Here is a 15,707-nt window from a genome sequence, read left to right as displayed (position 1 = left end):
TGTCAAGGCATATGAACTAACAGGTTATAGAACAAACAATGCAATTATCATAACACAGGTTGTAATATGGCCTTTCTTTCCGTGGCTTACCCAGTGATTGTATCCACGTACCGCTACTATCAGGGATTTCTGAACAACAGAATACATGATGTATTTCTGCTCTTTGAATACATTTGCAACATGAAGGCATCTATTTTTAATGGAGACCTAGGTTATAGCTACCTGTGATATGGTTCAGGTTCAGCCCATGTCTTTTTTCAATGCTAGCACTGATGTTGTGTAAGTTCTCTTGATGAGAGGATCCTTTAAAATTGGAATGGCTTCCTATAAATGGGTATTTTCTGCTTGTTAGCGACATGGCTAACTTGTTACTCCACTTTTTGTTTCTTGTTATTTCTGATGATGAGCCTGTCTGGGTTTTTTTTTTCATGGTTTCACTCACTGTGCAGTCCTCAAGATGGAATCACTCAATAGGAATCACTCAATAGGGTTTGACGTATATAAGGTATTGGATAATTGTGGACTGAGATGTATTTGTAATGCAAGGCCGTGGGAAGGAATTGATAGGATGGCGTTTCAAACAACAGTAGTAAAGGCTAGAGAAGGATGAGCTGTCCTTGTATGTGAAGGGGAAAGGACATTTTAGATGTGTATAGCTCATTATACAGACAACTGAATAGCCTTATTTTATTAACCCTTTGGATGCAGGGAGATGGATATCTGTTGTGAATACATGCAAAAAAGGTCCAAACTGAGTTTAAAAATGGTTTATTATTATACATTTTGGGGTTGGAAATATGCTTTCAGTATAAACCAGGTGTATTAGCTCTTCTATGTACTTTCCATTTAAAACAAATAATATAATAATATAACAATCACCAAAATAAAAGCTAAACAGTTCAGGAGAATTGAAAAATTGGGACCCTCGTTGATTTTGTCAAAATGTTTGAGCATAAGAACATTGCATTTGCCATGGCAAAATGTGTAGAATTGCAGGAAACAATCTTGAAAACTACTAAATTCTCTCTGCTGCCAAGATGGGGGGCCTCTAAAATCTCTTACCTGGATTGAACCCAGTCGCATTGATTGCCAAGCCTCCTGCCACTCCCACCATCTAAGCCCCTTATATATCCAGAGAAACACCTCTACTGTTTGTGATATAAATCCAGGTTCTGTATTATTAATACTGTGCTCCTCTCCTCTTTCTCTCCTGTCAGATGGGATCCACTCTGTGTCGGCCCAGTGTCTGCTCCAGGTCACCATCATCACAGACGAGATGCTCTCCAACAGCATCACACTGCGATTGGCCAACACTTCCCAGGAGCACTTCCTGTCCCTGCTATTGGCCCAGTTCCTGGAGGGCGTGGCCCGCGTGCTGTCAGCTGACCGCGAGGACGTGGTGGTGTTCAACATCCAGGATGACACGGACGTCAGCGCCCGCATCCTCAACGTCAGCCTGTCTGTTGCCGTGCCCTCGCACAGGGAGGACCCGCCCAGGGGAGGAGGGGGGCGCGACAGGGTGGGCAGAGGGGCATCAGGGGCCAGTGGCGGGGCAGAGTTCTTTGGGTCTGAGGAGCTTCAAGAGAGGCTGTACCTGAACCGCAGCCTGCTGGCCCATATCTCTTCCCAGCAGGTGCTGCCCTTCGATGACAACATCTGCCTGCGAGAGCCCTGTGAGAACTACATGAAGTGTGTGTCTGTGTTGAAGTTCGACAGCCTGGCACCCTTTGTGGCGTCCGACACCATCCTGTTCCGGCCCATCCACCCCATTGCCGGGCTGCGCTGCCGCTGCCCCACGGGCTTCACAGGAGACTACTGTGAGACAGAGATCGACCTGTGCTACTCCAAACCCTGCGGAGCCCACGGCCTGTGTCGCAGCAGAGAGGGAGGCTACACCTGCGAGTGCCTCAATGACTATACTGGTGAGTGACCTCTCTCTGGATTTGATGTTTCATAACAGATTAAGAAATTTCACTTGGTAGATATAAACTGTCCTTAAATACATCTAAAAGCATTGTATTTGGCTCAAAACGTTCTCTAAGACCTAAACCTCAATTAGAGTTGTACATAAATGGTGTGACCATTGAGTAAGTTGAGCAAGCTGAACTCCTAGGTATAACATTGGATGGTCAATTATCATGGTAAAGTCATATTGACAAAGTTGTTGTGAAGATGGGGTACGTATCTTATAAAACACAAAAATCAACTGTACTAGTTGTTCAGGGCTGGTCTTGTCCCATTTTGATTACTTACATACCGCACAACACATGCCACCAGGGGTCCAAAATTAATTCACAGCAACGCAGTTTTATACAGAGCCATGATCACATGGAACCCCCTTCCATCTCTAATTACTCAAGCAAACAGAAAAAGTACCCCTTAAAAACCGATTCAACGACAACTCATGGAATGGCAGGGACTGTGAGGGGAAACACACAAGCACAATGTAACACTTTTTTTAGTTACGTTGTTTGTATAATTTTTTTGTTATATTGTTGTATTTTGAATTTGTGTAACTAGTCCTTGTGTATCAGTGATTTCAGTACTTGCCATGTTTTTTGTGGACCCAGGAAGGGTAGCTGTTGCTTTTGCAAAAGCTAATGTGGATTCAAATAAATAAATGAACAAATGTAGATTTCACACAGAAAACCACTTGAGAAATATTGACTGTATGTACATCTCCTGTATTTATAGTGAAGAGCCTCATTCCGGTCATAGACACAACAATGACAATATGCAACGACATCATTCTTGCCACGTGGTCATAACGTTCATTTTCATATCTAATGTCCCATGGGAAATTCTATGGATGTATACATCATCATTCATTCATGTCATCCTACCCTCAGGTCTATATATTGACCCTGACATGTTACAGCCTGGCTAAAGGCCTATACAGTGATGGAACCCATTCAGCTGGACAGGCAGTGTGATGACTAGTTGATGTAATAATCCCTAGACCAATTAGGTGGGACTGCGTTAAACATGCGCCAGCCGGTTAACTGTTCATACTTCCTACCCTTCCCCACTGTTGAAGAGGATGAAAAGTGCAGTCTGTGTGAGTAAAAACCAGACCATACATCTCAATCCAGCAGGGATCAATGAAAGATTATGAACGGGTATAAAGGAAGTATGTGTAGGAGGAAGTCTGGATAAACGACACGTTCTGTTTTTGTTGAGCTAACATCAGGGTCTTACAATATGAGTGCTTTGAAGACAGGCCAGGTCCATCATGGTGCACCAGAGTGTGGTATTGTCACAGATGGAACAAGTTGTCTCACAGGATATATACATCTGAAGCAAATATGGTGGGAGATGATGGAGCTATTTTTAGATGAAACTTGGCTGACATTCTGCAAATTTTCAGTATTGATTTAAACATTCAATCTCAATACAGTTTTCTGTTCCCAAACTAGAATCTGCTATGAACAGGTTGCACTAAGAATTGTAGACTTAACCAAAGTTTCAAAAAATTGCGTTGTTCCGAGTGCAAGGACGAATTGAGTTACTGCGCACTTCACAGAGAAGGCGTTCCCTAATGAAAATATGACAAAACACGGCAATAGGATCTCGCGAGGTCGTCCTTGGCTCTGCCCACCACCATGCTTTTCTGCCCATTATGCTTAATTTGCTCCCATTGGAAAAGATGCTGACGATGTATCTGGGGTTAGTTACAGGTATCTTTGGTATTGCATTCCTGGGGCCTCTCTTGGCCTGAGGTCCTGTAGAGCTTGTAGCATTACAGGGATGAGTGTGTCTGAGAGGGGGAAAACAATAGTAATTTGGCCGGTCAGCAGCAGAGTATCTCTGGGAGGAATAATGGAAGGAAGTGCTGAATTATGAATGGCTACAGATGGAGAGGGAGAAAGAGAGTGTACCGCCTTGTCTTAATAATGCCCCCTGGTAAAAATACCTGGAATTGAAAAGTGTAACAAAGAATACGCTGTAGAGACGGGCTGCGAGGATTGGTGCAAAGGAAGAACTTTTAAAATGTTAATTTTTTTTAAGATACTGAGGTACTCTGATGCTAAGCAATTACTATCTCAGCCCCAATCTCAAATGGGTCTTCTTTTTCCACTTAGAGCAGATTTAGGAAGGAAAGATGTGCACGCTGCTCCAAATATTATGCATATCAGGAAAATATCAAAGACGATCTGGTTTCTCTCTGCTGAAGGTGAGAGAAGTAGACAAACTAAGAGTGGATGGGGAGAATGAGAAGGGAATGGAAATATGCTAATATGAGTGATTACCAGAGTTTTTGCCCTCTGCTTTATCAGATGGTTATGGAGTTGTATGAGTTAATTTGCTTTCACCCAAGCCCTGCTCTCTCCCTATGTGACAAATACTATGTTCTTTGAAGTTAACCCCTGTTCTAGTTGGATAAAATCATGAAATGTGGTTAGATTCTCGCTCCTTTCTAGAAAGATGGATTCAGTTTTTAAAGGGTTGATCTTACATGTACATAATTGTTGTCACTTTTACTAGACCATTGGGTTTTCTCCATTTAACAAACCGCATATACAGTTTAAAACCATACCCTCTTGTGTGGTTCAAATCTTGGCAAGACCAGACCTTGTTTAACCTTATTTTTTACAAATCACTATGATAATATTGACTGTCAAGCAATGCGTTTTTCTAGATCTGTGTTTCTGGTTGAGGTTAGCTAGTTAGGTAGAGGGTGTTTTTAGTTTTGTTTGGCTTCAGATATTCTCTGCAGCAATACAGTGAGGGACTTGTATCCACCACCACCACCACCACATTTTGAAATGCAATGATCTCTATCTATTATCGTCTCTAGATATGATACCCTCAATTAACCCTGCAGTCTCCACTCCAATTTATTTCACAGACCCCTTTCAGGATCTGCTGCCTATGTTTTAGGATATCATATTGACTTTGGAATTCCCCCCAGGTCTATGCAGCTAATTAAATGGGCCACCGGCACTGATTACAATGGTGATCAATTATAGTGGTAGTCTCTTATGGTCTCTTCAGTGGATTAGACACTTAAGGGTATCTTCTATATTATGCTAAATCAATGTATTTATTTTTTATTTAACCTTTATTTAACTAGGCAAGTCAGTTAAGAACATTCTTATTTACAATGACGGCCAAACCCTAACCCGGATGACGCTGGGCCAATTGTGCGCCGCCCTATGGGACTCCCAATCACGGCCGGTTGTGATACAGCCTGGAATCGAACCAGGGTCTGTAGTGACGCCTCTAGCACTGAGATGCAGTGCCTTAGACAGCTGCACCACTCGGGAGCCCAATGTAAAGAGTGTTTCTGCCACTTCCATTGGACACATTCCGATTGTGTGGGAGAACATAATATGTTGTTCTAATAGTGAGTGGGTGTCACTGAGGTTCAGGTTGAGGACCACTCTTTCACATGGTCCATACTGCTGTGGGTGTGTGAGAGCTGAACTGTGGAGGATGATGGTGTGTGTGAGCCATGTCAGCTCAGCACAGTGATCCTCATCAATCTCACTTAGATCAGTGTCTGTACCGCGTTGAGCGGGCTAGCTCATTCCAACTTCATCTACTGGGTGTGCCTACCTGCTGGGTAATCAGACTAGTAATATGATCGAGACATGCAGTATGCCTGTGTTTGGGTGATTCATAAATCATCAACTTTTGCCTTGCTCTAATATTTGCTCAAACAAAGCCTCTGAGAGAGCAGTCAATCTCTCCTCTCCAGATCTATCCAAGACTAGGCTGGGTTGATGGGTTTGTCCTGGATGCAATCTACAGCTCCTGTTGTTCAACATGACTGACTGTTGGATTTGACACTCTCCCACTGTGCTGAGAGCCACTGTGTATGGGTGTGTGGGGTCAATTGGCTGCTCTATGTGTGTGTGTGTGTGTGTGTGTGTGTGTGTGTGTGTGTGTGTGTGTGTGTGTGTGTGTGTGTGTGCGTGTGCGTGTGTGTGTGTGTGTGGGTGCTGAATTGCCTACTCCATGTGGGTGGGTAGGTAATTGCTGTGTGTGCGCTCGCGTATGTATGTGTGTCTGTGTTCCCATGCTTGTGTGTGGTGTGGAACTACAGGGGCCCGTGGGCGTTGCCAGATGGCAGTATGATGGAAAGCGAGACAAAATAACAGAGCAGAGCAGCCATCAATTTCACTCATATTGGGAAGGACTGAGCGAATGATTAAGCCTGGCTGACTCAGTCTGGTACAGGACAAATGGACTGAGAATACTCACATACAACCACCTACTTTTAGCTCTTACCTTTAACATGCTTTATATACCATCTCCTCAGTTCCAGTCTCACTACAGTATACTGCGCTGAGGCATGTTTCTACACACACTCTGCCCCATATATGAAAGGAGGCCCCAGTACAACACGGTGGTTACTGCTGCAGACTTTTACTTTGATCTAATCAAGCATTTCTTTATGTTGTGGTTAGTTCTATCAGTAGCCTATAGCACACAACTGCTGAAAGCTTTATATTTCGGTGTTTGATGTTGTATTAATCAATTAAAAAATCCAAGCATGTCGTAGGAATGCCTCATGGAAAGCCTCCAATATTACACCAACTGAATTTGAATTTGGCAGATCATAGGATTGTGTTTTGTGAGATATTAGATACTGTTATTCATATAACGCTCCTACAGTCTCGGTTTTAGTCCACTCACCTCTGGTCTAGCTGGTTCTAAAAAGCAGCAGTGTTGTTTCATGTAAGCCTGTCATCTGGTCCAGGTTCATCACCTGGTAAGTGGCGTAAAGTACTACTTCAGTGTACAGGGGTATCTGTACCATTTATATTTTTGACAACTTATGCTTCACTACATTCCTAAAGAAAATAATGTAATTTTTACTCCATACATTTTCCTCTGACACCCGAATGTACTTTTATGCTTAGCAGGACAGGAAAATTGTACAATTCATGCACTTATCAAAAGAACATCCCTGGTCCTCCCTACTGCCTCTGATCTGGCGGACTCACTAAACACAAATGATTTGTTTGTAAAGATTTTTATTTTTATTTTATTTCACCTTTATTTAACCAGGTAGGCAAGTTGAGAACAAGTTCTCATTTACAATTGCGACCTGGCCAAGATAAAGAAAAGCAGTTCGACACATACAACGACACAGAGTTACACATGGAGTAAAACAAACATACAGTCAATAATACAGTATAAACAAGTCTATATACGATGTGAGCAAATGAGGTGAGATAAGGGAGGTAAAGGCAAAAAAGGCCATGGTGGCAAAGTAAATACAATATAGCAAGTAAAACACTGGAATGGTAGATTTGCAATGGAAGAATAAACAAAGTAGAAATAAAAATAATGGGGTGCAAAGGAGCAAAATAAATAAATAAAATTAAATACAGTAGGGAAAGAGGTAGTTGTTTGGGCTAAAATATAGGTGGGCTATGTACAGGTGCAGTAATCTGTGAGCTGCTCTGACAGTTGGTGCTTAAAGCTAGTGAGGGAGATAAGTGTTTCCAGTTTCAGAGATTTTTGTAGTTCGTTCCAGTCATTGGCAGCAGAGAACTGGAAGGAGAGGCGGCCAAAGAAAGAATTGGTTTTGGGGGTGACTAGAGAGATATACCTGCTGGAGCGTGTGCTACAGGTGGGAGATGCTATGGTGACCAGCGAGCTGAGATAAGGGGGGACTTTACCTAGCAGGGTCTTGTAGATGACATGGAGCCAGTGGGTTTGGCGACGAGTATGAAGGGAGAGCCAGCCAACGAGAGCGTACAGGTCACAATGGTGGGTAGTATATGGGGCTTTGGTGACAAAACGGATTGCACTGTGATAGACTGCATCCAATTGTCTGAGTGTTGGAGCGTTCCCCTGGCTACTTTTGATAAGGGTATATTTTAGCAATTACATTTACTTTTGATACTTAAGTATATTTAAAAACAAATACTTTTAGACTTTTACTCAAGTAGTATATTCTGGGTGGCATTCACTTTTACTTGAGTCATTTTCTATTAAGGTATCTTTACTTTCACTAAAGTATGATAATTGGGTACTTTTTCCACCACTGCACCTGGCCCATGCTACAGTGTGTTTGGCGGGGTGGGATCACAATTATGCCACTCTTTCACCTTCACTACTAGTGACTGGAATCAGTGGATGGGATATCGAAAAATGTTCGATTATGGCCTTGATTCACCCCTACCTGATTTTACATGGTAGTCACACCAGGTTAGCTGCAACTGAATAAATGAAGTGTATTCTTCTAGCAAACTGTCAGTATGATTGGTGGGTTGGTGTTGTGTTGAGTAAGCCCTGTCGATAGTGTTAGGAGCGTGTAGTGTTGTCGTCCCAGCGTTGAGTTATCTTAATTATTGTATGCCTTCACGTCCTCAGGGAGAACCTGCCCATCTGAGGACTCTACCACTCTGTTTCACTTAGGAGAGGAGACCATGCGTTTCAGTTACCTAGCAGCACAGAAACGCCCGTTTCCATTTTACATCTGTAAAGGGGTCTCAGCAGGAGGAGTTAGTTACAGCCCGACATTTAATCCCCCTGTTTCTTCACACACCATTGTTTTAAAAGACGCAGCTGAACAATTACACTAATCTAAGGATCATATGAATTAGTCATGGTAATCATTGTCTCTGTTATCACCACATTAGATTAAATAAAGATTAGTGGAGATGATGCCAGTTATGGGCTGAGACTGAAAGGTTTCTGTGTGTGCCTATTGTTCTGGTGACTTATCTATTGTGTGATTCATTGGCTGTTGTTGTGTTTGATAAGCACCTCTGTCTCACCTCTGCTGAAGAGAACAGAGCCCCATTTTATTTTATTCATCTGAGTGCCTTGTCAACTGGGGAGATTCGATATGGTGGTTGGAGACGAGGTGTGTGTGTGTCATTAGTGTGTTGTAATTGGTTTAATAAGTTACCCTTTCAAGTCCCTCATGAAAACATTACATATTAATATATGGTAAAATCTGAGGAGAAATCCAACAAACCTATTTTCCTTTTGGAAATGCTTGTATTTCAAAGTGCCACATGATTTTATAGGTCAATTTGGTCAAGTTCTTCACAGTATAATGCTTTCAGAGCTTTTGAATTGCCGGTTTTATATCTATTGGATTGCCACAAAATGGTGCACTTTCTCTAATTGATATTTACCATGTTTGAGTAGTTTAAAGTGTGTGGTGTGTCTCCTCCTGCCTAAAACTGGTCCCATGTTAACAGCCTTAATGATTCATGTTTGCAGTAAACAGAGAGTTGGAGAGGGCAGGGGTAGTAAATGCTTCCCAAAAAATGGATTTGCAAGCTCCTCACATGGCCCAGCTCACCTAGCAACCGAGAGCTGTTGTTCCAGAACCCTGCACCTGTTGTGGGAGGGTGTCCCAGAGGGATGCCTGACAGAAAAACATTGGCCCTGTTTATTCCCAGGTTACCGTATAGACAACAGAACAGGCTCAGGTGACTGCAGGGTGGAGACCGGATGCTCACTATAATGTCTCTTACTGTCTTCTGTACAGTTTCTGGGTAGGTACTTACATGGGGTATAGCCAGTGCAGTTAATGTGTGTAGCTGAGCTGGTAGGTATTTTGAAGTAAACAGAATGCTACTTTTTCTCCTTTCTGAGTGTTAGAAGATTTTTCGACCATAAAAAAAATGTAATTTTTGATCTGCGTATGATTGTAACTGTATAAAGAAGAATACATCACATTTAACTTTGAAGCCTCCTCAGTGAAAATGAGGCCACTGTAGAGCCCAAGCTGAGCCCAAGCTGACTTTAGAGGAAGAAGACTATCCAAGTGGCCCGTTTCCTACAGTAGCCCAGCGTTGGCTGCAGCAATGCTTGACCACATCAAGCCCTGACTAATGTCCCCTCTTCCCCTGATTTGTTTAAAGAGACAGAAGTAACTTTTTGCCTGAGGCGAGTCACTGATTAATTTCCTCACGACTCATGCAGTTAGTTTTTTCCCACTCATGCAGTTAGCGTGTTTTCTACTAGCAGTAGCCAAGTGTCCCCAAGCGCCATCAACAAGGAAACAACAAATTGTCATAGTTCGCCAGGGTAAAGTGACTGTTCTTCTGCCTGTGTAGCACACCATGGTACAATACTGTCATGGCAATGCATCATAAGATAACATCCACATCTTATCAAAGCTTAATCCATAATGACCACAATGACCTTGCAGTTGGGTGAATGAATGAATACACCCTACAACAGTAGTAAAACAAAGGGTTCCCTTAATTGCCTTAGACTGAGAATCCTGTGATTGGCTGTAGGATGTACAACACAAGCCCTGTGTGTGTGTAGTCTATAGAGATGTTGTCTTTTTCTGTGTGGTGTGAACAGTATAGTAACTCTACACACAGTGGAAGTGTTCTGCACTGCCGAGTGCCTCTGACACACATTCCAACTCTTGCAAGGAGGCGTGCATTCTCGCCATAGCAACCGCAGCTTCTCATCCAGAGACTGGAGACCAATAGAAGTTGTAAGCAGTGCGCTACATGATGCATGAAGGCTTACTAACAGTTCCCCATTGCCATAGCACTCTCTGTCTCTCTCTCTGTCTGACTTTCTCTCTTTTTGTCCTGTTCACTGTCTGAAATCTGTCTCTTCCTTGCTGCGTCCTTTGACCTCTTCTCACCGTCTTTGCCTCTCTCACACATTCCCTCACTCTCGGAGAAGGCTCGTGGTAAGTGCTGGAGGCATAATGCATCTTGTCTTGACCCATGTTAAACCGCAGCAGTAGTCTGGTGAGGATAGACACTAGTGAAGTTGAACTGGAAGGGAGGACCAATTTCTTTCTTTTTTTACCCACAGGCTGTCCAGGGCTGGCACAGAAATTTGTCACCTTGATAGTTGTAATTCTGACTGGTCTCTCTTTCCCTTCCCCCTCTTTCTCTACCCCTCTCTCTTCCTCCAGGCAAGCGGTGTGAGCTATCGTCCCGCTCCGGGCGCTGCGGCCCAGCTGTGTGTAAGAATGGGGGCACCTGTGTGAACCTGCTGGTGGGGGGGTTCAAGTGTGAGTGCCCATCTGGCGGTTATGAAAAGCCCTACTGTGAGATGACCACCAGGAACTTCCCCCTGCAGTCCTTCCTCACCTTCAAGGGACTCCGCCAGCGCTTCCACTTCACCCTCTCCCTCTCGTAAGAACAACTATTACCCCACACAGTGGGACATTGTGCCATCTCAATCATTCACTTTTGTAGTACAAAGTAGCTCCCTAAATATAGTACTGTGATTCACTCCTTCTCTACACCTCTCTCGTTCTTCCTCTCACCACTCCACCCTCTCTTTCTCTTTTTTATGACTCCTCTTGAACATTACTCTTGCGCTCTCTTTACATGATCACTTCCTACATTCCACAACTGCTCTTATACGCTCACGCCTCTTTACGACCTTCCTCCCCTCTCATTTACATAAGCTTCCTGGGGTTTCACAAGTTATTGAATCATTTGATAGCCGTAGTCTTTCAAAGGCTCATCTTCTCTTGCTGGGTTTGGGTTCCCTTAGCATGGTGAGTATCATGGTGAGAGAGGTTTCTAATGGGGTCTGTAGACTTACTTTTTCTGGAATGGCACCTTGTGTAACCGGGGACATTAATCTGAGACCCAGGAGTCTGATCTGATTACATTCAGTGGTCACTTTGAGCTTTGAGTCAGCGCTTGGCCTATTTCTCCTCTGTCTGTCTCGCTCATCAAGGTGAAGCTGGAGATATGCAACACACAGTCGGGCCTTAGGATCAAATCAAATGTTATTGGTCACATACACATGGTTAGCAGATGTTAATGCGAGTGTAGCGAAATGCTTGTGCTTCTTCTTCCGACAGTGCAGTAATATCTTAACAATTCCCCAACAACCTAATGCACACAATCTAAAGAGGTGAATGCAGCACAGATGGTATAAAATACAGTATAAATCAAAGTTATTTGGCACATGCTCCGAATACAACAGGTGTAACCTTACAGTGAAATGATGAATACAACAGGTGTAGACCTTACAGTGAAATGATGAATACAACAGGTGTAGACCTTACAGTGAAATAATGAATACAACAGGTGTAGACCTTACAGTGAAATGATGAATACAACAGGTGTAGACCTTACAGTGAAATGATGAATACAACGGGTGTAGACCTTACAGTGAAATGATGAATAAAACAGGTGTAGACCTTACAGTGAAATGATGAATACAACAGGTGTAGACCTTACAGTGAAATGATGAATACAACGGGTGTAGACCTTACAGTGAAATGATGAATACAACAGGTGTAGACCTTACAGTGAAATGATGAATACAACGGGTGTAGACCTTACAGTGAAATGATGAATAAAACAGGTGTAGACCTTACAGTGAAATGATGAATACAACGGGTGTAGACCTTACAGTGAAATGATGAATACAACAGGTGTAGACCTTAGAGTGAAATGCTTACTTACAAGTCCTTAACCAACAATGCAGTTTTAAGAAAATACACCCCCCCCCCCCAATAACAATAGTGGGGCTATATACAGGGGTGGTGTCAAGGTAATTATATACATGCAGGAAGGGTTATTAAAGTGGCTATGCATAGATAATAGAGAGTAGCAGCAGCGTATTGGGGGGCTACAAATAGTCTGGGTAGAAATTTGATTAGCTGTTCTGGAGTCTTTAGAAGCCTCTTGGACCAAGACTTGGCACTCCGGTACTGCTCAGCACTAGCAGAGAGGACAGTCTCAAATGAAATCAAGTTTATTTGTCACATGCGCCGAATACAACCGGTGTAGACCTTACAGTGAAATGCGTGTGTGTGTAGGTAAGTAAAGAAATAAATCTAAAGTAAAAAGACATTTGAAAAAAGAGTAGCAAGGCTATATACAGACACCGGTTAGTCAGGCTTATTGAGGTAGTATGTACATATAGGTATCGTTAAAGTGACTATGCATATATGATGAACAGAGAGTAGCAGAAGCGTAAAAAGAGGGGTTGGCGGGTGGTGGGACACAATGCAGATAGCCCGGTTAGCCAATGTGCGGGAGCAGTGGTTGGTCGGGCCAATTTAGGTAGTATGTACATGAATGTATAGTTAAAGTGACTATGCATATAAGATGAACAGAGAGTAGCAGCAGCGTAAAAGAGGGGTTGGGGGGGGCACACAATGCAAATAGTACGGGTAACCATTTGGTTACCCGTTCAGGAGTCTTATGACTTGGGGGTAAAAACTGTTGAGAAGTCTTTTTGTCCTAGACTTGGCACTCCGGTACTGCTTGCCATGCAGTAGTAGAAAGAACAGTCTATGACTGGGGTGGCTGGGGTCTTTGACAATTTTTAGGGCCTTCCTCTGACACCACCTGGTATAGAGGTCCTGGATGGTACTGGGCCGTACGCACTACCCTCTGAAGTGCCTTGCGGTTGGAGGCCGAGCAATTGCGTACCAGGCAGTGATGCAACCGGTCAGGATGCTCTCGATGTTGCAGATGTAGAACCTTTTGAGGATCTCAGGACCCATGCCAAATCTTTTTAGTTTCCTGAGGGGGGAATAGGCTTTGTCGTGCCCTCTTCACGACTGTCTTGGTGTGTTTGGACCAATCTAGTTTGTTGTTGATGTGGACACCAAGGAATTTGAAGCTCTCAACCTGCTCCACTACAGCCCAGTCGATGAGAATGGGGACGTGCTCGGTGCTCCTTTTCCTGTAGTCCACAATCATCTCCTCAGTCTTGGTTACGTTGAGGGATAGGTTGTTATTCTGGCACCACCCGGCCAGGTCTCTGACCTCCTCCCTATAGGCTGTCTCGTCGTTGTCGGTGATCAGGCCTACCACTGTTGTGTCGTCAGCAAATTTAGTGATGGTGTTGGAGTCGTGCCTGGCCATGCAGTCGTGGGTGAACTGGGAGTACAGGAGGGGACTGAGCACGCACCCCTGGGGAGCCCCAGTGTTGAGGATCATCGTGGCAGATGGGTTGCTACCTACCTTCACCACCTGGGGGCAGCCTGTCAGGAAGTCCAGGATCTAGTTGCAGAGGGAGGTGTTTATTCCCAGGATCCTTAGCTTGGTGATGAGCTTTGAGGGTACTATGGTGTTGAACGCTGAGCTGTAGTTAATGAACAGCATTCTCACATAGGTGTTCCTTTTGTCCAGGTGGGAAAGGGCAGTGTGGAGTGCAATAGAGATTGCATCATCTGTGGGTGGTATGCAAATTGGAGTGGGTCTAGGGTTTCTGGGATAATGGTGTTGATGTGAGCCATTATCAGCCTTTCAAAGAACTTCATGGCTATGGATGTGAGTGCTACGGGTCTGTCGTCATTTAGGCAGGTTGCCTTTGTGTTCTTGGGCACAGGGACTATGGTGGTCTGCTTGAAGCATGTTCGTATTACAGACTCAATCAGGGACATGTTGAAAATGTCAGTGAAGACACTTGCAGTTGGTCAGCACATGCCCGGAGCACACGTCCTGGTAATCCGTCTGGCCCCGCAGCCTTGTGTATGTTGACCTGTTTAAAGGTCTTACTCACGTCGGCAACGATCACAGAGTCGTCCGGAACAGCCGATGCTCTCATGCATGCCTCAGTGTTGCTTACCTCGAAGCGAGCATAGAAGTGATTTAGCTCGTCTGGTAGGCTCGTGTCGCTGGGCAGCTCGCGGCTGTGCTTCCCTTTGTAGTCTGTAACAGTTTGCAAGACCTGCCACATGCAATGAGCGTCAGAGCCGGTTTAGTATGATTCAATCTTAGTCCTGTATTGACGCTTTGCCTGTTTGATGGTTCGTCGCAGGGCATAGTGGGATTTCTTGTAAGCTTCCGGGTTAGAGTCCCGCACCTTGAAAGCGGCAGCTCTACCCTTTAGCTCAGTGCGAATGTTGCCTGTAATCCATGGCTTCTGGTTGGGGTATGTACGTACAGTCACTGTGGGGACGACGTCCTCAATGCACTTATTGATAAAGCCAGTGACTGATGTGGTGTATTCCTCAATGTCATCGGAAGAATCCCGGAACATGTTCCAGTCTGTGATAGCAAAGCAGTCCTGTAGTTTAGCATCTGCTTCATCTGACCATTTTTTAATAGATCGAGTCACTGGTGCTTCCTGTTTTAATTTTTGCTTGTAAGCAGGAATCAGGAGGATAGAGTTGCAGTTTATCACAATATACTCTACTTCAGGCGAGTAAAGTCCAGAGACCTCCTTAGATATCGTGCACCAGCTGTTTTTTTACAAGTATGCACAGACCACCCTCCCCTCATCTTACCGGAGTGTGCTGTTCTCTGCTGCCGGTGCAGCGTGTATACCACTCGCTGAATATCCATGTCGTCATTCAGCCACGATTCCGTGAAGCATAAGATATTACAGTTTTTGATGTCCCGTTGGTAGGATATTCATGATCTTACCTCATCTAGTTTATTATCCAATGATTGCACGTTTGCGAGTAATATAGTTCAGTTATCTTTGCCTTCTTGGGGTACAGGAACAATGGTGGCCATCTTGAATCAGTGGGGACAGCAGACTGGGATTGGGAGCGATTTGAATATGTCCGTAAACACTCCAGCCAGCTGGTCTACTCATGCTCTGAGGACGTGGCTAGGGATGCCGTCTGGGCCAGCAGCCTTGCGAGGGTTAACAGGTTTAAATGTTTTACTCATGTCGGCCATGAAGAATGGGGGGGCGCGCAGTCCTTGTTAGCGGGCCTCGGCGGTGGCATTGTATTATCCTCAAAGTGGGCAAAGAAGGTGTTTTAGTTTGTCTGGAAGTGTGACATCGGTGTCCGTGACAGGGCTGGTGTTCTTTTTGTAGTCCTT

At 44.1% G+C, this 15,707-nt stretch overlaps 1 protein-coding gene across 2 annotated transcripts in view; it reads left to right on the top strand.

Annotated features, from left to right (window-relative positions):
• Positions 1–15,707, top strand: part of celsr2 (cadherin, EGF LAG seven-pass G-type receptor 2) — an 83,338-nt gene that overhangs the window by 33,588 nt on the left and 34,043 nt on the right. For both annotated transcript variants that reach the window (XM_064966320.1, XM_064966319.1), the window contains exons 2-3: positions 1,218–1,922; positions 10,865–11,087. In XM_064966320.1, coding sequence (XP_064822392.1) covers positions 1,218–1,922; positions 10,865–11,087 — 928 coding nt within the window. The remainder of the gene's footprint in view (positions 1–1,217; positions 1,923–10,864; positions 11,088–15,707) is intronic.

Source organism: Oncorhynchus masou, chromosome 5 (assembly GCF_036934945.1).
Source record: "Oncorhynchus masou masou isolate Uvic2021 chromosome 5, UVic_Omas_1.1, whole genome shotgun sequence".
NCBI classification, from domain to species: Eukaryota; Metazoa; Chordata; class Actinopteri; order Salmoniformes; family Salmonidae; genus Oncorhynchus; species Oncorhynchus masou.
Note: the sequence above shows the minus strand (reverse complement) of the source record. Positions and strands in the feature narration are given on the sequence as shown.